This window comes from Plutella xylostella, chromosome 6 (assembly GCF_932276165.1).
Source record: "Plutella xylostella chromosome 6, ilPluXylo3.1, whole genome shotgun sequence".
In the NCBI taxonomy this organism is placed as follows: Eukaryota; Metazoa; Arthropoda; class Insecta; order Lepidoptera; family Plutellidae; genus Plutella; species Plutella xylostella.
In genome coordinates this window covers 11890795-11916782 of record NC_063986.1, presented here as the reverse complement: position 1 = coordinate 11916782, position 25988 = coordinate 11890795, and the positions used below count along the sequence as shown (strand labels likewise).

Below are 25988 nucleotides of genomic sequence, written 5' to 3'. Positions count from 1 at the left end.
CTTAGTTTGAATGGATTATAAAAGTATGAAATTGTTTATGTTTTAATATTTTATTCGCTGTTGTTATTCTGAGACTTTGCCTTTTAACGTACTTTTGTTTATGTTTTGACAGATGTGTTTATATGTCATTATGACGGTTTTCTAATCAGCTGATGTGCTGCCGCCATTACAAAATTACTCTCGGATAAGCTCGTTACACGGTCAATTTTGGAGGTATAACATTTTATTCTTGGGATAAGCTAGTTATCTTGGTTTCAGGTTTGGTAGAATGCAAAATCCTGCTTACTCGCGAGTAACTGGTACTTTACTCGAGAGTAAAATTTACTCGACGTTGGCCGAATCCGCCCTATGTGTCTTACTGTGAAAAATGAATAATATATTTTTTCGCGAATTTCAACATTCTGATTTCATTTTTGGGCTTAGATATAACATGTTGCACGCGTAGGTTTCGGCTTAGACCCTTTTTGCATAACTCTGTAGATGTTAGGGCACACTACTTTACTACACCAGAATTAAATCAGTATTATGTTCAGATATAATGTACCTACATGTCACACTGATATTTCAGAGAAAATCGCTGAGATAACTTACATTTGTCACTTCTGTAGCATCTGTTCCATCGTATTCATTCAACTCTTGAATTTTCTTCGAGGTTCTAGCCTGAAACATTTTTAAAATTATTACATTCCATATCCATTTTATAACAAATTTAATAATTGTCATATTTTTATATGAAACTTACAAAGGAAGTATACAGTGACCGGAGGAGATCCAGACTGAAAATGGTATCCTTCAGTGGACATGACTTAATCTTCTTTGGATTTTCTATGCGATTTCCTTCATCATCCTGCAATATTATAAAGGGCATAGAAATTTGAGCTTCCAGATGATTTTATCTGATAATAATAGGTTTGATGAATGTAAAAAAACTTACGAATTTCGATACAAACGCCCCGATCCTCTTCCCCAAGCATTTAGAGGAACACACAGTGCACTTGTCGTCACTTTTCTCCGGAATCTAGAAAAAAACATGATTTGGCTAATAAATGTTTACGGCTATAAATAGGATGCACTCTTGAAGTTTATATTGTTTATACCCATATGACTTCTCTAAGCCCAGGATCCTCACCTCGACCCTGAGGCTTCTCACCTTGAGTACTGAGGCAGTCAGCTCCAGCGGCCAGATCTGCACTTTACGGATCACTGATCCTTATCAACAATCACAGGCCCACATCAGGCATCACAGGATGAAAAACTCTTGTCACGTCTTAAATCACAAGGTCACTGTATATCGTCCTACCTTGTATAGTTCACTGACAGTAGGCAGCTTGCCGAGCTTGCACCCCAGACAGCGCGCGCGGCAGTGCGGGTCCCGGGCACGCGTGGGACCAGCCGTCGCCGTGGGACGCCCCTCGTGCCCCCCCGTCGCCGTGGGACGCCCCTCAGGCGGCCCCGGCACCGCGCCGCCGCCGCCGTCGTACTTTATCACGTTCTGCAATCATTACATCAGATCCGTTGGCATGAATTCTCATCGTGAACGTGAAGTAAAATTACTCGATGAATTTTGTAGGAAAATTTTAGTTCTGCTACCGAGACCGCCCCGGGCGCTGTTCATATTTTCATACAAAATTACTAGATGAATTTTACGTCACGATGAAAATTCATGCTAAGGGGTCAGTTCACCCATATATTTTCTTCTTGGTTTAATAATATAAAAGAATTATAATCTACAAATTTTAAGTGGAACTTACAACATCTTCTTTTGGTCTCTGCGGTGATGGCGCCGGTTCCCTCTTACTGGACTCGGAGTTATACATTTTTGTTTCAAACTGAACAATCGATATTTTTTGGTTGTCTATGAATCAACATTCTTATGAAATTTCTTGCGTTTTTCTATAAAGTTATGAAAAAGACAAAGTTTATTATGAATTTTACACAGCATAGGCAAAGAAATTGAACTCATATATTATCAAGTTAAAAATATACTCTATATTTGTATGGATACTTAGCATAGATGATATTTTGAAACAGTACAATAAAATTCACTTACTTTGGCAAATCGTAACGGTTTACGCTCAGGAGTCGGCGGCCCAGTTAGATCAACCACTCGACAGAGCCGCTCGGCCAACGAAGCGTTACTGATCTGATGAAAAATGTTATCGATAATAATTACTTAATACATACTTCGATTATTTTATAAGTGTGTGCAACCATTGCTAGCATGACCCAGCAATGGAGTACCTGCCTATTAACATTTGTACGGTCAGGTGCATAGAAGGCTGACCCCCCCTCTCATAGTAACAATACTTCTGAGGGGGTCAGGTTTCTCTGCCCCTTACTGACGTACAAGACGAGTGTGTGGGTGTTTGTGTTGTTGTATAAATTAAAAACTATTTAAAAAGTAGAAAAATATTGATGATAGTCATTACCTCGATCATAATCCCGCTGTCTTCGCAAGAGAACGAGGAGGGGGTCTTATCCGTTCTATAGAGTTCCTCCGAGACCTGCCAGACACACAACCACCTATCTGAACCATCTCTGTAACAGATATCACCATTCATTTATTCATAGTAAATCGACATACCAACATTACAGTACATAAATCATACGAGTATTAAGACCCAGTTCATGGTCAATGGTCATGAAGCACATGAATCATGAGTATATCATAGCCTAAGCTACTAAAGTAAATCACCCGAGTGAAGACATCATACTATACAAGAGGTGTTTAAAACTATGAATAGTTAATGATGATTTAATTATGTACTTAGTAAAGTTTATTATTATCAATAATTACCCTCTTAGATTTTGAAGTCGGTAAATCATCGGACTGAAAATAAAATAATGATTATGGCTAGAATTACTTTGTTGCAAATTATCATGTCATTTTATCACGTTTTTTACTGTGTTAGTTGGTACTATAATTAAAAGGTTACCTTTTTAGGTATTGAAGATCCCTTGGATGGAGACTGTAAACAAAATAGAAAAAAATATGGAGTTTTACTTCATAAATATTGGTAAAAGCATTCACTCCGTTTCCAGGATATCTCTAAATACCTAAGTTCTCGCGGTAAATCGAGTTTATACCTACCTTTTTAGGTTTGTTTCCACCAGGCCCAGCTGAAGGTGACTGTAAAATTAACATTGCAAAGATTAATAATTGTAACGAGTCGATAAGCTAAATCTCATTTTATCCACTTCAGAGAAATTTAATTGTAAAACGGCGCGGCGCACCCAGAGTTTACTTAGTTATTTACCTTTGCTCCTTTAGTTTCCGTCAAGTCTTGTTTTGAGGGATCCTTCTTCACTGTGTCAGCTTTCGGTGGCTCCTGATAAGTGTCATTTAAAAATTTAACATCATGAATTAACTACCTAGTGTTCTTTTATACGATAAAATATTGAAAACAAATAATTAATTCATGAACTGTCAAAGCTATAAGTTATTAAACGTATTAGGAGAGAAATTTAGGTACATCCACTATTCAAAATATTAAACTACAAAATTATAATCTACGGTTTACGTAAAGGTTCTAGTTTATTGCTGAAGCTACGTGTACGAATTATCCAATCAGTTCAATGTGTTTACTCACTTATGCAATTAAACAAATCGACTATAAAGTTGAAAGTCATAGTTGTATTATAATAACGCGGACCACCAAGTTTTCTCGCACTTCTGGACACACTCATCAATGTCATCAACCTCCTCCTCCTCGCACTGCGAGACGCACTGGTCGTGGTCCTCGTCGTCAGACTCCACGCACTGTCGGCTACACTTATCAAACTCCTTCTCGGGTTTTACATCGCACTGCTTTTTACATTTATCAAACTCCTTTTCAGGTTTTACATCGCACTGCTTTTTACATTTATCGAACTCCTTCTCTTTAGGTTTCTTATCGCACTTGCGTGTGCATTTAACGGAATCATTTTCTTTTCGTTTACAACAAAACCATTTGAAAAAGGGTTTCTTGCATTTTTTTGTACAGTCTACATGTGTTTCTTCTTCTTCGTCGTCAGATTCCTCCTCGATATCTTTTAAGCATTTACCGTCACATTTATCATTTAAAGATGCAGTTTCTGATTCATCTGAACTTTCCTCAATAATTTTTGGTTTAACTTCAAGTTTCTTAATTTTTGGTGTGATTTTTTGGAATCGTGGTGTACATTCTTTCACCACACATTGAGATGATAATGTAACCGAGTCCGATTCAATAGACTGGAACAAACAACGATTCAATATTACTTCGCATGCTGCTACTTGCATTAACAATGTTACATCATATAACATCTTTGATTTGTTCAATTTATATTGAAAATGGTGTCGTGCGATTTACAAATGTCATCTTCATAATGACTTTATCTTGTTTCAGGTAATTAATCTATTGGTTTTAGGCCTCCTTTATTCTTCACGGTATGTGACTTTCATTCATTAAATTTGTTTTTTAGATTTTGCTAATTTATGTTACAATAATTAAAATTTGTATACCTATCATACTATTATATTAAGTGTCTTTAATCATTATTCATTAGAATTTTGAATGTGTTGGTTGGATTTTAATGTATACCTACATACATTATATTAACTGCCTTTAATAGTTATTAATTAGGATTTTGAACTGATTGGATATTTGGTACCTGCAACACCTACTAAGTACAAATACAAACAAAGCAGATGCGATATATTATTATGCGTAACGATATTGTTATCTACAACAGGGTTACCAAATAATTCATACTTATTTAATTTCAATACACAAAAGTGTAGTTCCACGGTTTAATAGATAAAACAAAGATTTATCTATTATGCTGAATAAAACATTTTATTCAGTAATTAAAAATAATATCAGATGCAGTATCAGAAACAAAAATAATTAAGTATTATTATAAAGCAAGTAAGTATAAATTTTGTATAACTAGTTTTTAGTTTACAATATTGAAAAATCTCATTCTATGATGATATATGAAATTTCTAAATACAATTATTTATTAGTAATTTACATAATCATCAAAACACTTACTTTTTTTAGCGATGCTGCCGAATCTGACTTAGCTTTAGTTACGTCTTCCTTTTTGGTGTCCTCCTAAATAAATGAAAAATAATTATCATTAACTATCATTCTCTCCACAACACCGTAGATTATATTTTATGGACGAGAATGCTATTAGCATTAAGTTCGTCTATGTAGATACACTTTTATCCATGTGCAATAAAAAATTTAATAATAATTAATGCAACGTGCAAATTAAATGTACTTTCAGTGGTGCACTTATTTATATATGTATAATAAACGTGCACTTTACTTTTCCATAGACCCCAGTATTTTTTGTCGGTTTCCAGTTTTCCTACTGTTTTTGAGCTCGAAAATATTTATGCTGGAATTCTGCTACGCCAAATTTTCTATGTATTTATTAGTTCAAATATTAGGGTAACGTAACGTACCTTGGGACGCTTGTACCTCGGGACATTGATTGTATTTTAAAAACCGGCTAAATAAACACATTAAAATTCTACCCTAGGCATAGTATTTTACTCGCTTGGCAAAACTAGTGAGTCTCGTGATCATACCAGCATCGAGTGTGTGGTGAAGACAATATGAAGTTTTTTGGAGTCAAAAGTAGCTTTTGTATAGTTTTTTGTGTTGCTTTATCTCATTGAGACATGCTCAAAATAAAGTCATGGATGTCACGTATAACTTTTCAGTTATTTAATTTTATGACATGGCAATTATCTGAAAGATTCCTATTAATTAAAAATAAAGATATTTAAATTTTGGTTAAATATTGCTTTTTTGTACCTTGGGACACGATTAAATTTGTACCTTGGGACACTGTTTCCTATGGCTTTGTACTATGGAAAATGCAAACATCTAAATAACGCCTTATATCTCTGTTCTTATTAGTGCTAGAGTGAAACTAGACAGAAGAGAGATGCAGTAAATTAATAAGAACAGAGATATAAGGCGTTATTTAGAAGTTTGCATTTTCCATAGTACAAAGCTATAGGAAACAGTGTCCCAAGGTACAAACGTGTAACGTACCTTGGGTCAAAACAAGCATTTTTACTTTTATCTTAATTTAATAAAATCTGGCCACACTAAAGCTTTAGCGCAAATACTAGTGATAATAGATTATATATCCTACCGAATAAAGAAAATTTCACATTAATATCTTAGTTGTACGCTGCGATAGCTTCATTCAAAGTTGGGGTAGTCGAAAATGTCCCTAGGTACGTTACGTTACCCTAGATATTTATTTTGTAGTCAACTCTGGATTTTACCTTCTTGACCGGTGGAGTCCCCGCGGCCGGCGGCGTCGCCGTCTGCTGTTTCGACTCCTACAAGGTTATTCATTTGTATTTATCATACATCTTCATCTCATTTCTAATTTTAATATTTAAAATTCAACAGTAAGTATGTATAATACATTAGACTGACCTTAGTTTCTACCCTTGGTATCGGCGATGATGCTACAGATTCAGTAGTTTTTTTACCCTACCGGAAGAAACGATTACTTTGAACAACATGTTACAGCCAAACAATACATTAAAATTCTATTTTCTATGACTAAGCTACCCATTTTTATTAGTTTATGTTTAAATAAGACGGTGTTTTTTATCGTTTGACTTCTACTTGCATAGTAGCAAAATTAATGAAAAGTAATGTATGTAGGTATTTAAAATATTTATTCATTGAAAATAAGTTTGTTAGGTAGGTACAAAGATTTTATAGTCTTCTTTTAAAAATACCTATACTTTGACAGTTCATGAATTTTATGTGCTTTAGAGTAATACTTATATGGTCTTATAATGATAATTATCGATGACAAACCCATAGAGGCAGTGAAGGGTTTGTCACCAGCGTGAATCCTAAATAATGACACATAATAATATTCCATTCTATTCTATTCTCTGTGCGGGTGTAAGTACCTGCACCTGGCTCTCTCGAGTGGAACCTTTGTGCATATCCCCAAGGTCTAAACTACCTTCCTAAGCTTGGACCATTTCCCACCACGCTGGTCCACTGTGGGTTGGTGGGTTCACATATCTAGATATGCTAGATCTAGATATGCAGGTTTCCTCACGATGTTTTTCCTTCACCGTTAGATCGATGGTATACATTGTACTTAAGTTAAAAGAACTCATTGGTACATGTCAGCGCCGGTATTCGAACCCGCATCTCTGGCGTGAGAAGCGGGCGCTTACCCGACTGAGCTACCACCGCTCTACATAATAATAATATCACAGTCCACTTCTATTGCTCATACCTTGGCTCCTGCCTTGTCCTTGTCCCCGCCAGCGGCTGCGCCCCCCGCGCCCCCCGCGCCCCCCGCGGCCCCCGCGGCTCCTGCCTTGCCGGCCGGACCCGCCCCCGCGCCTGCCGCCGCCGCCCCATCGCCTTGCCCTTGCACTGGCTTACCGGATACCTGCAATATTGTTGATATCAGGGGGAAAGCTTTGACTAGTATTCTGATACTATTGTGATAAATATAATTAAATATCAAATCAAGGAAAAGCTTAGAAAAAGAAAAGACAAGGAACAATCTACGAACGATGTCGATAAAGTTATACGATTACGTTGGTAGGTGCTTACTTAGATAGAAACATAACATTTAAAATCTCTCACTCACCCTCCGTCCTACGTTCATGAATATGTCGAGAAATGCTTTCATAAGGCAGAGGAAGGCATTTAAAAGGTCGCAGATCCGGCTAAAATCAATATGATTATTTTATAATAGAAAAATTTAATAATGATTAAATAAGTATGCTTTGTTCAAGAAAATGCTTTGAAATAAGTGATGATGTAGACCTGGCGACAGTTCCGTAGCAACTGCACAGACACCCGCGCTCCGCCTTGTCTCGACACGCGAAAAGGCCACATTTCTTTTCTGAGTTTCCGAGGGGCATAAACTGAAACATTTATTTAATTATACCAAAATATAATAAATATATGTACCTAAATACTTACAAAACTATCAAAACATCTATTAGTTAAATGAAGCTTACTATTAACTTTCTTAATTATCAAGTATTATTTCATTCACTTTTAGATGGTCACAATAGTTCACAGTCATGACTTACCGCAGCAATGACGACAATGAGAGCTATCAGTATGTATTTGCTGTATTTAAGGATAGGACTGCGTCTCATGTATCTCCGAGCATCTGAAAAATAAACTCTTCTTATACCTGTTAGACTTTTATTGGCATCACTATTTAGATATGATAATATGATCTTGCTTATCTTAGTTCTTGTTCTAGTTAGATCTTGTTTCCATCTCCAAAAATGTTTGTGATTTTTGAATTTTACATGGTAGGTAGTAAAGCATTTACAGACGAAAGGAAATAGCTTTCTACTAACCGCACATCCAGTGTCCAATGCAGTGTGTCATCACGCACCGCGTGCACTCTGACCCTTGTCTCGGCATCTTGCTGAGTCTCCACTACTCACGCAGTTTCGGAACCATCACTGAACTATTGACTGAAGTTATTTTGAGTTTTGCTGTGGACCGGTTGTGACATTGTTTGTAACTTAGCGCATTTTGAACTGGAGGATTTTGTGTCTTCTACAAAAACTGTGAATTTGGTAATCGGGGAATTTTGTAGCGCTAAGCCATTTTTGACAGAAATATTGATTTGTCATCAAATCTGCTTGATTGATGGCCAAAGAGTAATATTGTTGTCTATTCTACAACATTTTCTTTTTTGGCACAAAAAGTTTCTCTTGCTGTCATAATCGATGGCGTGGAATGGCCACCAGCCGCAGCTGGCTTCTGGACAACATCGTCATAACATCGTCCATCTAGCAGGCCTAGCAGATCTCAGTTACTCGCTGGAGAGAGCGATTGTAGGGTAAACTACCCTATTGTTGACACCCCTCCATTTATTGACACAGCACGGAATAATTAAAGAAAACAAGACAACGCTTCGTTCTATTTAGTTATATTTATCTTTGAATGCAGCAGTAATAGTTATTCTGTAATGGTAACACTCGGCAGCCATTTTTACAGCAATGACTGACCAATAAAACATAGACAATTCGTGCCTCTCCGTTGCTTCTTTAAATTCCGCCATCGTGGATCGCTTTTTGCAAAGGAAAGTGGCTACTTTAGGAATAAATTTGCTAGTATTTCTTAAAAAAATTGTTAAATTTGTTATTTGGACTGAAAAGGGAACAAAATTCCTTTTCCATTTCTTACCTCAAAAACCACTTATTTTCGGTTTTAACTTCGAATTTAGGTGGTGTCAATTATAGGTAGTACTTTTGGTATATTTTCCTAATATTGACATATTGGGTCAATAATTGGAAGGAATGTTTTTTGTTTTCATGCTAATATTTTAGCTTTTTCCGGTAGTATATCCTATAATGATCACGTTGACACTATTTAATCATTTATCCCACACGAATTTCCAATTCATGACACAGTGTCAATACAGTGAAATCCAATTATCGACATAGTGTCAGTAATCTATTTCCCTATTATTGACATGTCTATATATAGGCAAAGTGTCAATAATTACGCTCATAAACGATAAATATTTTTATGGGAGTTTACCAAAAAGTTTTTTTTCTGCTTCACTTCTCACTGCCTTTCTGCAACCTATATGAAGTCGTCTGACTATCAGGTGGCCTGCCAACTGCTCTACGTCCACCTGTCATCATTTTTCCTGGCCAAAAGTGTCCTGCACACTTCCCACCCAGCTGAATCCACCTCGTAATCTGTTTAAACTGGGATTCTGACCCGACGGGTAAACAATTATCAAGATAGGTGTTAAGATTCACAAAATTTAATGATATCCAGCTGTATCGTTCGTTTCGATTGGGACACTGGACATTACCTTAGTCTTGAACATGTTTATCTACAGGCCAACCCTCAAGGATGCTACATGTAGTTCTGCGAGCATAAACTGGAGATATCAGAGGCATATTCATGATTCTTCATCAAAATAAAGATGCGACAAAGCTACACCACACCTTTTCTTTGGCCTTTCTCTTTCAGCAAGTACTTACCAGGTCTAAGATCAGCCTCGGTCCTGACGGCCAAAAAGCATGCTATATCACGCTTGCCTGTTCGTTACCTCCACTCGAGAACTCGATTACTCCAACTGTCTTTCTTCTTGGGTGGCTGGCCTTTGGCATCTCACATTGGATCTCTGATGGATTGATTACACCAGTTCAGTCCGCATTACGACTTTATATCGGTGGACCTGTTAGCCCAGCTGTGATCACGTTTCTGAACCATATGGCATCAGCAGCAGGACGCACTAGCTGGAACCTTTGAGAAATGCCCAGGAGATCATGAGACGAAGCAGCCTAACTCAGTGGGACTAGTCTGCTAGCATTAGCATTAGATGCAGATATGGTATGTCAGATAACTAGCTGATGACTTATGGTATGTGACACTTATGGTGTTTCAATATATCACCGTGATATACCAAATAGAGAACCGGACCCATGGTACCCTCCCAAAGGTTTAATTCCTGTTTAAAACGGTTTTTATTACCTAATATCAAGCATGTCAATAATTGGTACAGGAGGTGTCATAAATTGGAAAACCTGTGTCAATAATCGGGAAATAGGGGTTCTTTCAAATTTATAGCTGATAATAAAAAACTAAGACTATAGGGTCATTGTTTTGTCAAAAATATTATAAATGAATATACACCTGAGACCGCTACGGAAAAAAATACCACAATACTAATATTTTATGCGTATTTATGGCCAGTTTTGCAGACAACTCGTCTTAAAGTGTCAATAATTGGGTAGTTTACCCTAACATGATGATGAATATTCTAAATTCCAAATCCTGGAAGATATTTATTGGTAACTCAAAAAGGTACTCTATAGATAGGTACTGGAAATAAAACAATTTCATATGCGGGTTTGATTTAGTTTATTTGGAATTTATTCATGGCAAACGTATTTATTCTCTATATTTAATTTTGAATCCCTTTGCCCCAGTCACCAACAAAAATTCGAGGGTCACTTCCGTTTCGGTCCCCAGAAGCTGTTCTGCGGACAGTCGCAGCAGGGCTTGGTGGGGACGCAGTTGGGGTCGGGCGGGGGGCAGGGGCACTCGGGCATGATGCGGGGCACGATCCTGGGCAGCGCTGGCGTCACCTTGCCCGAGCTGGCGGCGGGCGCGGCCGGCGCGGGCGCTGCGGGGGTCGCGGGGGTCGCTTCGGCTTCAGGGGGCGTTGACATCTTTTCACGAGATTTTTTTTAGCGGAGGTTTTTGTTGGTGTTTCTGTATTGGATTTTAATGCGTGGATGGTATTTTGGGTATTATTTTGATAAGAATTAAAGCTCTACATAATTTGAAAGAAATATTTCATTACATAATGTCAAATTGTCAGTAAGTCAGGTGATTTTGGCCGGATACAATGGGATACCTCTATTACGACTCTGTGGTGAAAACTCTGGCTTCTTATTCCGAGGCTGTTTGGTTTCGTAGGGAAAGCGGTGCCTCCGTAAATGCCCATTCACACTGATTCACACATAAATCAGTGTTTCTCATGAAAGTAATAAGTACAGTTCCCCAAAATTGATAATGCACATAGAAATCTTCGTCATTGTTCGGCAACGGTCGTATTCCCGAGCGTTAGAAAACTATTATGTATTTAGAGTGGTTAAATGCATTTTCTTCATGAAATTTTAGTAGAATTATGTAATTGGTGCTAAAAGAGATAATTGATTTATCAGTAACGAAATTTGATTCGATAATTCATAATATTCCATAATATTAAAATTTACTTCGAAAATGTTACAGTAGGTACTTTTCAAGTGTCTTACTGAAGCTGATGTAAAGATGGATGAAAGAAGGTTTGAATAACACAAGGTTTATATTATAAGGAGAAATGGATTTCAAACACAGGTTTATATAAAAAAATTTAAATCTCAGTTCAAAAGTATTTACAGCACTGATTATTTCACATTAATAAAAATGTTTACATTAAAATCTCAGTTGAAAAGTATTTACAGCGCTGATCATTCACAATAATATTACAATTACAAACTTGGTCTTTTGGGTGTGGCTTCATTGGCAAAGTGAAGTCTATCAATGTGACGCATATTTTATTCTTAAATGTGCCTCATAATATGGCATCGTCAAAAATAATTAAAGTTTAAATTAAATTCACATTTGAAAAAAATAACAAGAACGATGTGTAATTGCAGCTCTTTATAATTCCACAAAAGTAATATTGATCTAGACCTTGAGACCCTTGACTGATCGGTGACAGCCACCGACCGCCCAAATTGTTTTCGATTATGTGTCACATGATATTGACTACTATTTCTTTCGAACAAGGATCAAAATGCAAGTGCTTTGTTTAAGGCACTGATTCGGGTGTTTCCGGGAATACGACAGTTTGCGAAGATTTGCATGCGCATTATTAATATGGGAGAACTGTACTAACTGACTACAGTACTTATTACAGTGCCACAAACTTATCTGTTCCGGTGACAGCTCACATAAATGTTTAATATTTCTTAATTCTATAAGATTTTAAGTTTGCTCGTATTGTTAATTCGCTCTTGCGGTGTTAATAAACCCATCTAATCTTTTACAACATACAATTCATTAGTGAGTAACAAGATATGGATCAATTTAGTTCGGTCTCACCGGAACAGATAAGTTTGTCGCACTATACTTCCATGGTGCTGCTCCTTTAACTTATTCACACTTCACGGGTGTTTTATAGCACTCAAAAAACTTCAGTGTCACATGTCAGTGACACAATATGGTGTGAATGCGATTATACGACCGCTATATGAGGGCACCATAGAACAACGCGGACTCCGACTCAATGGAGGGTTCCGCTTTCCTAGGAAAGCAAAGCTTCATACCGCCTCCATACTAGGTACCTACTTATGTTATATTCTTCATGAAATTACTATTTATCTCTTCCATGTCTTTCTTATCTTTGATCTGACAAAAACGTGGTGATATCGGTAGAGATTTTCTTATAATTATTGTATATGGATATAAAAAGTTGCTTTTTATTCTTTTTGATCAAATGATAGCATTTTTTTTTTTTAATTATTTAATGGTAGCAAATTCTGCATGACCCTACATGATCGATCTATCTTTTGAAACATTGGTAGGTATAGAATATACATAATTATATACCTACTTAGTTCCCTTTTTCTTCCATGGAAAAAAACGTAAATTCCACTTATTTGCCTTCTTTAAATTATTATATTTATACAAAACAAGTGCTTTATTTGTGTTGTCTAAAGCAACTGACTTATTTATGTTTTGATTATGAAAATTTAAAGATGGCGACACTACATAAGGGCTTGATATAAATCTAGAGGAATGACCAGCATTTGTATCAATTGTTACTTTTACAAAAATTGGCATTTTCTTAGTTTCTTCTGACATGGCCGATATATTTTCACATAAACATGACTCTGATGGAGATAACCCTAGTTCTCTGAGATGTCCAATTCCTTCAGAATATTTTTTATAAGGTTGCATTGCATTTAAACCTGATGTTTCAGGATCAGATGTTTTGGAACCTGAATCACATATACACAACTTCAGTTTTGTACTACAATTTACATCACAATCATCAGATGTTGCTATTTGATTTTTCGGTTCAGCCATCGTGTCTGTTCTTTCACAATAGCAGGAATGTTTCTTCAAAAGACTAATGATTTCCTGATGTTTTCGTTCGACTTCACCAGTATCATTTGAGCAGTAAGCTGTATATTCCAGTAAAGGTAAGGATGTATTATAATCATTTTCAAGGGTTTGATTTCTTGGTAGATGTTCATTTCTTTCATACATCATCTTCGATGCTTTCTTGTTTTCTATATCTGGTAAATCGCTTTTTATTGGTAATTGATTTTCCTAAAATAAGAAAAAAAAACACTGGTAAGTTATTACCTAAAACTACGAATTGCATATTGATCTATTTTATTTTATTCTCTGTGGGGGTGTAAGTATCTGCACCTGGCTCTCTCGAGTCAAACCATTGTGTATATACATATATCCCCAAGGTCTAAACTGCCTTCCAACGCTTGGAACATTTCCCACCACGCTGGTCCACTGCGGGTTGGTGGTTTGAAATTCTAAATTCTAAATTTGTATTTAATTTATACAGGTTTCCTCACGATATTTTCCTTCACCTTAAGAGCGATTGTATACATTGTACCTACTCAAATTCAAATAACTCATTGGTACATGTCAGCGTGGATTCGAACCCGCATCTCTGGCGTAAGAAGCGGGCGCTTACCCGACTGAGCTACCACTACTCTGCATACCAAAATTGCATAACTAGTATCAATATACGAAATTGGGTCAGTGAAAACTTCCCCACCAAAATATTACATTTACGATCAATAAGAGTTATACTTACTGTTAATTTATGTTTATCTTTGGCCATAGTGAGACACTCACTGCAGAGGGCTGGAAGCTGAAACCAAGTACATACCAGTGTAATTACACTATAAAAATAAATAAATCTTATTAATATGTACTTTAAATACTTTTATTTAAAATACAATAAGAAAATATATGAACAGAAAATAATAACAAACTAGCATAGAGGAAGCGCAAAACTAAATTTAAATTAATATAAGAAAAGTAGGTACATAATCTCACATTTTTTCCGATACAGAACAGTATTGATACAATGAGCCGGACACCGAACCCCACGGCACACGCACAGAGATTGAGCATGCTACAACAAATTAGTTCAATAATTAATTAGGTATTGATTTTTAAAAATTACATATACTTTTCCCTCCATTTACTTACGATATAAGAATGCGAATTGGAAAGGAACGATCCCCTGAAGCTTCACCGGTTTTAATTTTCGTCGAACAACAGCAGCCTAACTGGAAAAGGTTGTAAACAAGAATTTCATTAATGTAAGTAACAACCTATAATTTTACATATTAAAAAAACACTTACCAAACCAATGAAGAAAATAAACAAAATGGTGGATTTGTAGTGTGAAATAATATCGTATAATCCACAAACGCAGGAATCGCCATCGTCTGGAAACATCATTATATTAATAACTCTCTACGTACGGAACGTGGTCATCGGTTTATGTACTACTAGCTATTCCCGCGAGCTTCGTTTCCCCGTGGGAATTACACGATAAAAGTAGCCTATGTGTTAATCCAAAGTGTGGGCTAAGCTAACCCCATACCGAATTTTAATTAAAACGGGTTCAGCCCTTTTGAAATGGAGAAGTAACAAACACACTCACAAACTTTCGCATTAATACAATAACAATGTTTCATGTGCAATACTTAGGCCAAATATGCCCTCCTACAACTCATACTGCAAGGGAAAATACAGGACAAAAGAAGATCTGGCCGTAGAAGAACCCACTGGCTACAGAACCTCGCCGAATGGTTCAATATGTCCACCATAGAGCTATTCCGAGCTGCGACTTCCCGGGCCCAAGTGGCCACAATGATAGCCGACCTACAATAGTAGATGGCACCTGAAGAAGAAGAAGAAGAATGTGTCATACCTCGCCTGCTGGGCCGGGTGCAGCCCGGGGACCGACGCCGCATGCTCACTCTCGCAGTCTCAGACTTGGGCACACCTGGATAGAGCTCTTGAGAGATTGAGCAACTGGTTGATTTCGTACAGCCGGGTATAGTCCAAAGACATCTGATTGATTCACGTTAACGGCATGATGGGAGTGGTTTGAAGTCTGTGGTCAGGGCATGATTAACTGCAATTAATTCACTGCATTAAAGTAAAACGTAATGTGTGTGTGTACGGCGCTCAGAGTGCTAACTATTAATGCTTTTTTACGCTGACAAATACCGCAACAAGTCGTCCATCTTCTGTTCAATTTAATAGTACCTATTATATTAAATTCATAACGGTGGATGTAGTAATATTCCTTGTTTACGATTATCAATTTTACCTACTTTGTACTTTGTGAAGGAAGTGGAAAGAAATTTGTTCATAGACTAACCAATGTTACCTACTCTGTGAGACTAACTATTTTTGATGTGATTGACAAATCTTGACAAAGATGTTTCAAAAATCTCACAAGATGCTCAGAATATTAACGGCCTCATTTCCCCCAAATGGAGTCGTGCCAGGCGTGTAGCCACTGGGCTTCATTATATGCTGGTCATCATCATCATCAGACATTTGGGAATCCTACACGCTGTAGCTGCTCAACCACCTTGAAAATAAAACTCTTATTCTTATTGACTTTAGTACTTTATTACAAAAAAACATAATTATTTGTGCAGGTTGAATACAGTGTTATAAAACTTCGCACAATCACAGTAATTTCATTAATTTACAATCTTATTGCATTACACAGCGAACTTACACTTCCTTGTTAAAGAACCCGACACCGACAGAGGTAATACTGAAAAAGAATAAAACTACAATTATAGTTATCAATTTGGGGATTTAATTTACAAAGCTTAATAATAAAAAAAACGAAACTTACAATTGCACCAAGCGTCATCGCGAACAAGACGCAGATTTTGCACGAGCAACATTTACTCGAATACTCCTGTGCCGTTTCTGGAAGGAATTAAGAAAATTATGAATACACCTACACTTAATTCTATAGTTACACTCATATTCAACTACCTCGTAGATTGGCTAAATAATCACTCAAAGATCTCGAAGGTTGCTCACGTTTGAAGCATACTCGTCGCGGTTCCTGCGGTTCATATTCGGGTGGCGGGGGCGGGGGCGCGACGCGGGGCTGGTACTGCGGGGCGCGGGTGTAGGAGGGGCGCGGGCGGGTGCGGGGGCGCGGCACGGCCTGGCACAGTGGGCATGGGTCGGGCTCGCAGGGGTGGCGGCAGCACGGGGGCGGCGGCGGCGGCGGGGGCCGGCAGCACGACACGCAGGGGCTCGGGGGGCAGCGCGGCGGGGGCGCGGGGCACTGTCGGGGGCTGCGCTTCTTGCTGCCGAACATTGACGTCAGCGACGGCATGGTGGTGAAGCACGAGCGGCACACCAGCGACGTCGACATCACGAAGAACCTGATGAGTTCAGTAGATTAGCTATAGCGTTGTAAGTCTACGGACAGAAGGCAAGCTATTATAATTATAATAATTATGATACTGGCCAAGCAAGGCAGGGGCTGCATGCGAAGATACGTTGGCATTGAGAATTAGGTAACACGGCACAAGTTAAAAGAGTAGTAAATTGAATAAACATGGTGGAGCTGATGCCCTAATTCGTGCTCATGGATAAATAAACCCTACCATAAACCTTATCACTAAATAGAAGTACGTAATAAACAGTGTACAAACCCGGTGATTGGCCACAAGGTGGCGATGAGCATGTCGCCGGCTCGGATTCACTCTTCCACGTCACTCTAGACATTAGGCACGATATGTACCTATATAATAGGTGTGAGGCAAAAAATATCATAACATGATGGCATTGTCTTTTACTGTATATTTGTTATAAATTAATTTAAATGGGGTTATAAGGGAGTTAGAAAACAGAAAATTTTAACGCACTATTTTGCTTTTAAAATATCACAGAGGAAAAAAGACAGTAGGTACAGGTACCATATTTTTTTTTTATGATACGACAATCACAGAATAATTCGAAGACCTTAAAATAATGTCCCCTATCCAGCTAGGATAATGGACCCACCTGACTGATAGTCTCATAGGAAAGTGCACCCGCGTCACGGGTTCCTTATCGACGTCGATAAACTCGTTTAGTGCGTCGTATTTATGGTGAATCCCTGTATAGCGATAACGAACTCGTGTAGCGTCAGCTGCTAACGTTAAATTTACCTCTTGACTCTTTGCATTGATATTTTTAATACTGTCTTCCACGCTAGCAGGCCTTGCTATAATTTATTAAGATATTGCTAAATAATCTTCACTCTGCTGATGCAACACTGCAAGCAGAATTGAATAGTTACTTATTAATTTATTATGTTTATACTTACATTCATTCAGAATAAAAATTATAATATTACTAATATCTTTCACTCAACTTACTAGTGAAAACAATGTGAATATAATGAGCAGATACTTGGACGACTCGCGGAGGTAACGATAGTATTTGTTATTTCTCTCGGCCCACTCCGGGCCAACTAAAACAATAATCCACGTTTACTACTATGATAAGTATAATTTAATTCATATAGGCAACATTAGAAAGTAAAAGCACTCGAATACCTATACTGCGGAAAAGAGAGAAACCTACACTGAGCTGAAATAGGCAAAATAAATAAAAAAAGAACTTCTTGAAACAAAGTTATAAAGACACTACGTCTGATATCATCTCATTACTCACGACAGTGGCGCGAGCACGAGACGGTGCAGTTGGGGAGGTAGTGGATGTCGCCGGGGGGCTGCGGCCTCCGGCGACGCCCCCGCGCCGAGCCCTTCGCGAAGCGGACCTGTAGGCAATAGAGCTGACTAGTGAAATCATCAGTCAGCATCAGCATCACAACTCATGACGTCCACGCTGTTGGGGTTCGGGTAAGGGTTCTAGGCCTAATCCACCGCGCTGGCCTAGTGAGGATTGGTGGACTGAATAGTATTCTCTTCGGCGGGTGCGGTTGGTCACATGCAAGCTATAAAGAGTAGACGTACTCTTTTAACTAATGTTCTGACTATTAGTATAAATTAGTAATTATTTATACCAGTGTCAATAAACGAATATACGTGCAACAATAAGAAGTCATAGTTTCATTTATCTACATCACTAAAATTACCTTGCGAATGAGACCCGCGCATTTGCTGCTCGCAATCGTAAACTTTTTCATCAGAATATTCACCTGCGACAGTATTTAAGAATGTAGATGTTTTGTGGGAGACCTATGTACAAAGTACAACTCTTATGCATGCATTAATGCAGGCATGTGCGACCTACTGACCAATATGATCTTAAATTATTATAAAGAAGGGCGAGAAGTAAAAAACAGATGGCACAATATAATCGCTTTTTATTCGGGCAGCGTAACGCCTTACAATTTCCAAGAGCAAAATGACGCCGATCAACTTGTGGCGGGTTTATTTATACAAGGCGCAGTGGGCGGTACCGGCTGGTACGGCTGGCGGGGAGGCGCGGCGAGCATAGCAATGCAGGCCTGGCAACACCTCCCGGCTTGGCTTGTGACGTAGCAGGTCACGTGGCTTGGCTTACTAGGCTGCTTTACATTCGGCCATCCTGCAACAATTGCTCCCGCAATGGGAACAAAAACATGCTTTAGTCATAGTAATAATAATTTAGCTTAGGTTTAGCTCTCTAGTAAATCTATAAGATCCTCAGTCTCCAATTGTTCATCCGAGCTAGATGCACTATCGGTGGCAGGTGCAACGCTCCGATAAGGCCTAATTGAGTCAGATGACACTGTTCCAACAAAACACTTATAACCACGAACTCCTTTGATACTTCGGATTTTATATCGGTCATTTCCTAAAACCTTAGTGATAACATACGGCCCTGAATATAAATCATCCAGCTTAGTATTTACCTTACTTGCGCTACTTGTTGGTGCCTGCTTCCATAGAACTAGGTCACCCTTTTTATACACTGTCGCGTTTTTACGACGTTTATCAAATTGTGCCTTCATTGTCTTGCTCGCTTTTTTAATGCGTTTTACAGCCTTTGCACGCCTAGTCTCGACGGCCTCTGTCGGTCTATCAGGAATGTTTACGTCGCAAATAGATCGACCAGGATTTGCAAACATCAGATCATATGGTTTATAACCGGTTGTCGCGTTCACCGTATTATTTATTCCCCAGATTGCATCCGGTAATATATTATCCCAGTTATTAGCCGTCTCACCCGAGTCGGTTGTCCGCAACGCGTCAAGTAAGGTACGGTTGGTCCGTTCTACTTGCCCATTGGCACGAGGGCATGCAATAGCGTTCAGGGTATGCCTAAACTGTTTATCGTTAGCAAACCTTTTAAAGTACCTACTTGTAAAGGCCTTTCCGTGGTCTGATACGACGCGCGTTGGGTAACCAAACAAACTAAATATTTTCTTCAACGCCCTAATCGTTTCTACTGAATTGACGGTACGCGTCGGTTCGGCAATTACGAATTTGGAAAAAGAGTCAGTGATTACGAATATGTACTGATAACCTTTCTTGGTTCTGCAAAATGGGCCTGGGTGATCAATATGGATCATATTCATCGGTTGAGATGGTTTAGGTATTGGGTGTAATTTACCTTCCTTTTTACCAGTCTCGCCCTTACCGTAGGCACAATGCAAGCAGGCTGAAACATACTTTCGTATAAATCGCGACATTTTGGGGAACCAATAATCATGTTTAATTATTTCTAAACATCTTTTATAGCCCACATGACCTATATTGTCGTGGTGCATCTGCATTATTTTCCACCTAGCGAAACCAGGCACCACTAACCTACTACCCTGTAGTGTTTTCTTATACAATCGGTTGTCTTTTAGTTCATAATTATTGACTATGTCCGCGTCGGTACAACCGGAACTCAAAAGGTCCATTATGTGTTTTAATTTATCGTCCTGGCATTGTATTGTATAAAACCAATCTGAGACTTCTAACCTATTGATGTTAGCGACATCTACCGGATTTCTACTTAACGCGTCCGCGTGCTTCATACGCTCCCCGGGACGATATTCTATTTCAATGTCATAATCCTGTATCGACATCCACCACCTAGCTATACGCGGTATTAGATCTTTTTTTGTCAATGTTGCACGGACAGCTGAACAGTCTGTTACGACCTTTACATGTATACCTTCAATGTAAACTCTGAATCGACGTAATGATTCCACTACAGCTAAAGTTTCCAACTCATAACTATGGTAAACGCTTTCTTCTCGACTAGTAACTCGGCTGTAATACATGACCGGTCGTAACGTCCCGTCAGATTGTCTTTGTAATAGTATTCCGGCTATTCCTTGTTGGCATGCATCTGTATGGATCTCCGTTGGTAATTCTCGGTCATACAAAGCTAAGACAGGTTTATTGCATAATTTAATTTTAAGACACTGGAAACTATTTTCCTGTGCCTCCTCCCAAATCCACTTTGCATTCTTTTTTGTTAATTCGGTAAGAGGTCGAGCAATAACCGCAAAATTAAAAATGAATTTACGGAAATAACTACAAAGCCCCAAGAACTGGCGTACTTCGTGCACGTTTTGCGGGTGAGGGTACTTAGATACCGCTTCGAGTTTAAATGCGCCAGGTTTGATTCCGTCAGATGAAATTTCATGACCTAAGTAGGTAATATTTTCTTTAAGGAACGAACATTTCTTCATATTTAATCGCAAGTTTTGAGTTTCGAACACTCTTAACACAGTGTCGAGCAACTGTAATCCTGACGTCACATCCTCAGAAGGTATAAGCAAGTCATCAAGGAATGCTAAAATTTCCGTACTATTGTTTTTTTTATCGCTTTCGCAGTTACCACTTTTAACGTCACTACCTACAAGGTCAACTATTTTATTTATTAACCGCATGAAAACAGATGGCGCGTTGGCTAAACCAAAAGGAATACGTAAATATTCGTATTGTCCACGCGGTGTTACAAAAGCAGTTTTATGAGTATCATCGGGGTGTATACTTAATTGATGGTAACTTTGGGCCATATCTAGTGACGTAAAGTATTTTTTTCCGGCAAGCTTAGAAACATGATCATCGATGTTTGGTAATGGGTACCGGTCACGAATAGTTATAGCGTTAAGCGCACGGTAATCTACACACATTCGACTATCGCCATTTTTTTTCTTTACTAGTATAACTGGGGATGCATAACTTGAATCGGATTCCTTAATAATGCCGGCCTCGAGTAATTCTGTCACTTTAGCGGTAATCATAGCTTGTTCGTTATAAGACAAACGATAAGGACGGCGATGTATGGGCTGGTCACTATTTAGGTTAATTTTCATCTGAACTAAATCGGTACATCCTAGCTCATTTGTGTTACAAGCAAAGCAAGTTTTATGTTTAATCAAAAGATTTATCAAACAATCTAGCTCTTGTTCACTTAGTGCGCCTACGTCAATATCGTTTAAATTGACACCCCCAATTGATGAGTCATGGTTGTGGCTATGGCTATGGCTATGGCTGGGACTAATGCACAAAACGCTATTATGGGCTAATGAAGTAGTTACATCATTATGGCTAACCTGATGGCGAAGAGGCGTATGCTTGCAGATCTCAGCTCGCACAAGGACGACTCCCGGCTCCCACAGGATGTCCTTGGTCCCCGAGTTGAAGACCTTCAGATGGCCTTGGCAGCCGCGCAGGATCGTGGCGGGAATCGAGTAGGATGTCCCATCCATCTCAAAGTGGCGCGCCGGAGTGATGACGTCAGCATCCTGGTTGTTGCCTTCGATGTCAACCATTATGATTGAGCTTCCAGGTGGCAAGGTTTCTTTAGAGTGGGTTACGACATTAAATTTTTGCCTTTCTTCCGTGACTTCAATTTGTGACAAAAAATCACAGTCTTGTTGTAAAACTGCTGTATTGTTGTGGACAAGCAGTGTGACGCCTTCATGGTTGATGATAGGCTGTCCGATCAGCAAATGGATATTATTCATATTTATGTCGGTCAAGTAGGCTTGGCAGGGGATGTTTAACTTGTCGACCTCCAGCTTGAATGTTACCTCTCCACGGGTGGTGAGCATACCACCAGAGAATCCCTTTAGTATGATTTGGGTTGGCTTTATTGGCAGCGACAGGAGCCTCGCGACTTCAGTGGACATAACATTAACCTGGCTTCCAGTATCAAGGTATGCCTTTACATAGGTTCCATCTACTTTCACACTCTTCATATAGATATCACTGTAATTTTGCACGAGTTGGATATTTTTGACAGTATTGCTTGAATTAATAGGTGCGTCCTTTGTTACTGGACACCGTGGCGCAATGTGTCCTTGAGCGCCACATTTGAAGCAACTTCGTAGATCTGGCAATGGGCAATACCGTACCAGGTGTCCGGTCTTCTTACACCGTGGGCACGGATCGCTTTCAGTATTGGCTGCTGACGGTTTTCTTTCCAGTGGCTGCTTATTGAATGCACGGGACTCGAACGTCGGATATCGGTAGTCATCAAGAGCAGACAGGAAACCTTCATATAGCTGGTCAGGTCGTGTACACTGATAAGCCCTCGCATTTGATTGTAGCTGTACGGGGAGCCCTCGAATAATGCAAGAGAGGGTAGCAGCATCCGATAAATTGCATCGAAAGCACATGGCAATTTTTTCTTGGTAGTACTTGGTCATTGTTTCTGATGGTAATTTTCTTCTATTTAACATGTTTTCCAGCATGTTACCGTAGTCTCGATGCTTAGGGAAGGCCCGGATTAACATAACCTTCCAATCGTCCCACGTGTAATCATAACTTTCTAACCTGTTGTACCATCTTCGTGCTTGGCCTCGTAACTTATCTTGTAGGTGAAATGACTTTGTTTTGTCATCCCATCCGTGTATTTCACCGAGTTGTTCGATTTTTTTCAACCACGTGGTAATGGTGCAGTCTTCATTTTCAGGGTCAAATTCAGGTATTAAGGAAGCGGCACGGAGGTTAGATTGGCACAGCTTTGGTGTTTCCTCTTGCAATGATCGTAGAGCCTTGTCAACTTCGTGGACGAGAAGATCCTTCAGTAGTTTCTTGGCAGGCGGCGAGTCGTCTTCTTCCTCTTCTGTGGCCATCCGAACCTCGTTGGAGTTTGTCTCGGTGCTGGTGCTCGTAGACGCAGTTTCAACCGCGGAAACACGATTGTCTTCTTTTCTTGCAGAACGGCGCTTCATTGTGAGTTTTTTTATGCCACTTCTGATTATAAAGAAGGGCGAGAAGTAAAAAACAGATGGCACAATATAATCGCTTTTTATTCGGGCAGCGTAACGCCTTACAATTTCCAAGAGCAAAATGACGCCGATCAACTTGTGGCGGGTTTATTTATACAAGGCGCAGTGGGCGGTACCGGCTGGTACGGCTGGCGGGGAGGCGCGGCGAGCATAGCAACGCAGGCCTGGCAACACCTCCCGGCTTGGCTTGTGACGTAGCAGGTCACGTGGCTTGGCTTACTAGGCTGCTTTACATTATGCATTTTCTGTTAATTTAGCACATTGTTTGTCACTGCATTTGGTTGCCATGTAATTTTAGTTCTCAATAAACCATCTTAACGTACACCCGTCTTTTCACCTCTAACTACCTGACATTTACATAGTGCACCCACCCCCCCTTACATTTTTTTTGGTCCTTCGATTAAGGCCCTCGCGTCGCGTGTCGTGTACGTAAGGTCCGCGGAATCAAAATCCAGTGACATTTATTGACATAAAACTTTGACATTTTCGTGCAAGTGATTGGACTGCAGTGCATTACTTCGGAGATAAGTTGGCGTTGTTGCAGAAACTCAAGTAAGATCTTTCCTTTTATAACTATTTCATTGCATACCTAATTCGACCAACATGGAAGGTCTATTAGAGAAGCAAGCCGCCGTCATGGAGGACATCAAGAGGATGTCGCGAAACATCAAAAAGGATCCTCGTGAACGAAAGACCCTTGAATATAGACAGGCGAGAGCTTCAAGGATAGATGAGCTCTGGCGTACATTCGAAGAGAATCATCAGCTTTTGATGCAGGAAGAGGATAAAACGCATCAATATTATACAGAAAATATTTATGATTTTGTTATGCAAATTAAGGACGAAATCGTTCAGCTTTTAAAACCTAAACCATTGACACCGCCGCCACCCCCGCCTGTGGAGAAGAAAGTGACATTTGACATATTTATGGAAGCATCTGGAGAGGGTACTGACACTTTGCAAATAAAGGACGAGAAAGTTCTAGAGCTCATGAGGACTCAGAGAAGCAACTTTAGATCTTTAATCCGTCTTATTGACAGCTTACATCTTAACAATCTAGTAGAGAAATGGGAGATAGAGGACGAGATAAAATCTCTGAAAGGACGTTGGAATACCATTGACATCTTGCATTTGCAAATAGATAGCATTCTAGAGGGGAGGGATGATACCTATAACAATCAATATTTACTGCATGAAAAATCATTTAAGGATATGAAAAAGCAACTGAACATGAAGTTGAATTTTGTTGACCATTCGCAACAAACTGCACCCAAAGTTGACATACCTATTTTCAGTGGGAATTATTCTCAGTGGCCTACATTTATGGACTTGTTCTCAGAATCAATACATAAGAACCCTAACATGAGCAAGTCCCACAAAATGCAAATATTAAAGTGCAAACTGAAGGGAGAAGCGGAGCGTATCGTACAGCATCTACACATTAGTGCCGAGAATTATGACGCCTGCTGGGATCTGCTGACACATCGTTACAATAATTTGCAACTTCTTTTCACCAAACAAATACAATTATTTCTGAGACAGCCTAATGTAAAAACCCAATCTGCATTCGAAATCAAAAAGCTATTTGACACCTCTATGGAAGTAATACATGCCATTAATAACCTAGGCGTAGATACTATGAATTGGGATCCGATATTAGTGCACATTTTGTGTGAACAGTTAGATACGCAAACTTACACCGACTACATGGAGTACAGAAAATCGCCGCGTCAGTTAGCGAAACTTCAGGAGTTTATGGATTTCCTAGAGGGAAAATTTACCGCCCTGGAGCCCGTGACAAAGAAAAAACCTGACAACATGACACTGCATAAACCATTTAATGACAACCAACAAAATTACCATCGGGAATACAGAACCAATTTTTCCAAGCCATCGTACAATAACGCAATGCATATTCAAGAACACAAGTCATCATGTTCCTTTTGTCGCCAAGACCACGATTTATTTAAATGCACCAAATTCCTAAGTATGTCACCTGATGTTCAATTAAAACATATGGCCCAATTTAACATATGTAAAAACTGCTTGTATTATCACTCTAAAAATTATTGCAAGTCAGAAAAACGATGTCGCGAATGCAACGCTGCACATAATACGTTGCTGCACAAGGCCTTTTCTATGAAACCAACGACATCCACTGCAACTAAAATGTCCCCAACATCAACACCATTTACACCAGGAAACCATCA

General features: G+C 39.0%; 5 protein-coding genes across 11 annotated transcripts in view; 1 reads left to right on the top strand and 4 right to left on the bottom strand.

Moving 5' to 3' along the window:
- The window catches only part of LOC105381054, a 79791-nt gene that overhangs the window by 20452 nt on the left and 33351 nt on the right, over positions 1–25988 (top strand). The gene's annotated exons all lie outside the window — the stretch shown is intronic.
- LOC105393558 (protein CDV3 homolog) lies at positions 1766–8655 on the bottom strand. 3 transcript variants are annotated; one of them, XM_038119874.2, is made up of 15 exons: positions 8354–8645; positions 8075–8157; positions 7803–7903; positions 7624–7702; positions 7261–7419; positions 6432–6488; positions 6275–6331; positions 5016–5078; positions 3258–3329; positions 3092–3130; positions 2937–2969; positions 2798–2830; positions 2430–2504; positions 2051–2143; positions 1766–1893 (listed from the first exon to the last, which is right to left on the bottom strand). In XM_038119874.2, the coding sequence occupies exons 1-15, from the start codon at positions 8418–8420 to the stop codon at positions 1825–1827; spliced, it is 1080 nt and encodes a 359-aa protein (XP_037975802.2). In that variant the 5' UTR covers positions 8421–8645; the 3' UTR covers positions 1766–1824. The 3 variants fall into 3 exon arrangements, 1 of the variants encoding a protein (XP_037975802.2); XR_007266385.1 differs by lacking the exon at positions 1766–1893 and having other exon boundaries at positions 2430–2538; positions 8354–8643; XR_007266384.1 differs by lacking the exons at positions 1766–1893; positions 2051–2143; positions 2430–2504; positions 2798–2830 and adding an exon at positions 3591–4213 and having other exon boundaries at positions 2943–2969; positions 8354–8655.
- On the bottom strand, positions 12669–15931 carry LOC105393567. 2 transcript variants are annotated; one of them, XM_038119878.2, is made up of 7 exons: positions 15792–15931; positions 15490–15696; positions 14916–15001; positions 14760–14839; positions 14604–14682; positions 14359–14415; positions 12669–13850 (listed from the first exon to the last, which is right to left on the bottom strand). In XM_038119878.2, the coding sequence occupies exons 2-7, from the start codon at positions 15530–15532 to the stop codon at positions 13125–13127; spliced, it is 1071 nt and encodes a 356-aa protein (XP_037975806.2). In that variant the 5' UTR covers positions 15533–15696; positions 15792–15931; the 3' UTR covers positions 12669–13124. The 2 variants fall into 2 exon arrangements, with proteins under 2 accessions (XP_037975806.2, XP_037975807.2); XM_038119879.2 differs by having other exon boundaries at positions 15780–15919.
- Positions 16317–18752, bottom strand: LOC119694147 (leucine-rich repeat extensin-like protein 3). 3 transcript variants are annotated; one of them, XM_048621779.1, is made up of 8 exons: positions 18688–18752; positions 18264–18369; positions 17966–18060; positions 17756–17862; positions 17258–17346; positions 16632–16984; positions 16438–16514; positions 16317–16353 (listed from the first exon to the last, which is right to left on the bottom strand). In XM_048621779.1, the coding sequence occupies exons 5-8, from the start codon at positions 17287–17289 to the stop codon at positions 16324–16326; spliced, it is 492 nt and encodes a 163-aa protein (XP_048477736.1). In that variant the 5' UTR covers positions 17290–17346; positions 17756–17862; positions 17966–18060; positions 18264–18369; positions 18688–18752; the 3' UTR covers positions 16317–16323. The 3 variants fall into 3 exon arrangements, with proteins under 3 accessions (XP_048477736.1, XP_048477737.1, XP_037975813.2); XM_048621780.1 differs by lacking the exon at positions 17258–17346; XM_038119885.2 differs by lacking the exons at positions 17756–17862; positions 17966–18060; positions 18264–18369; positions 18688–18752 and having other exon boundaries at positions 17258–17435.
- LOC125488650 lies at positions 18909–24005 on the bottom strand. Its single transcript, XM_048621776.1, has 2 exons — positions 22096–24005; positions 18909–19142 (listed from the first exon to the last, which is right to left on the bottom strand). Exons 1-2 carry the CDS (start codon positions 23719–23721, stop codon positions 19128–19130), a joined length of 1641 nt encoding a protein of 546 aa, XP_048477733.1. The 5' UTR covers positions 23722–24005; the 3' UTR covers positions 18909–19127.

Coding starts and splice junctions, on each gene's coding strand:
- LOC125488650 (XM_048621776.1), bottom strand. CDS start 23,721: ATGAAGCGCCGTTCTGCAAGAAAAGAAGACAATCGTGTTTCCGCGGTT.
- LOC105393567 (XM_038119878.2), bottom strand. CDS start 15,532: ATGCGGCGTCGGTCCCCGGGCTGCACCCGGCCCAGCAGGCGAG. Junction 15,002..15,489: donor CACCCGGCCCAGCAGGCGAG/GTATGACACATT, acceptor TGATGTTTCCAG/ACGATGGCGATTCCTGCGTT. Junction 13,851..14,358: donor AAGATAAACATAAATTAACA/GTAAGTATAACT, acceptor TTCTTATTTTAG/GAAAATCAATTACCAATAAA.
- LOC119694147 (XM_048621779.1), bottom strand. CDS start 17,289: ATGCTCATCGCCACCTTGTGGCCAATCACCGG. Junction 16,985..17,257: donor ACCTTGTGGCCAATCACCGG/GTTTGTACACTG, acceptor TGAACTCATCAG/GTTCTTCGTGATGTCGACGT. Junction 16,515..16,631: donor GCGACGAGTATGCTTCAAAC/GTGAGCAACCTT, acceptor AATTCCTTCCAG/AAACGGCACAGGAGTATTCG.
- LOC105393558 (XM_038119874.2), bottom strand. CDS start 8,420: ATGCCGAGACAAGGGTCAGAGTGCACGCGGTGCGTGATGACACACTGC. Junction 3,131..3,257: donor CGGAAACTAAAGGAGCAAAG/GTAAATAACTAA, acceptor TTAATTTTACAG/TCACCTTCAGCTGGGCCTGG. Junction 1,894..2,050: donor AACCGTTACGATTTGCCAAA/GTAAGTGAATTT, acceptor ATAACTTTATAG/AAAAACGCAAGAAATTTCAT.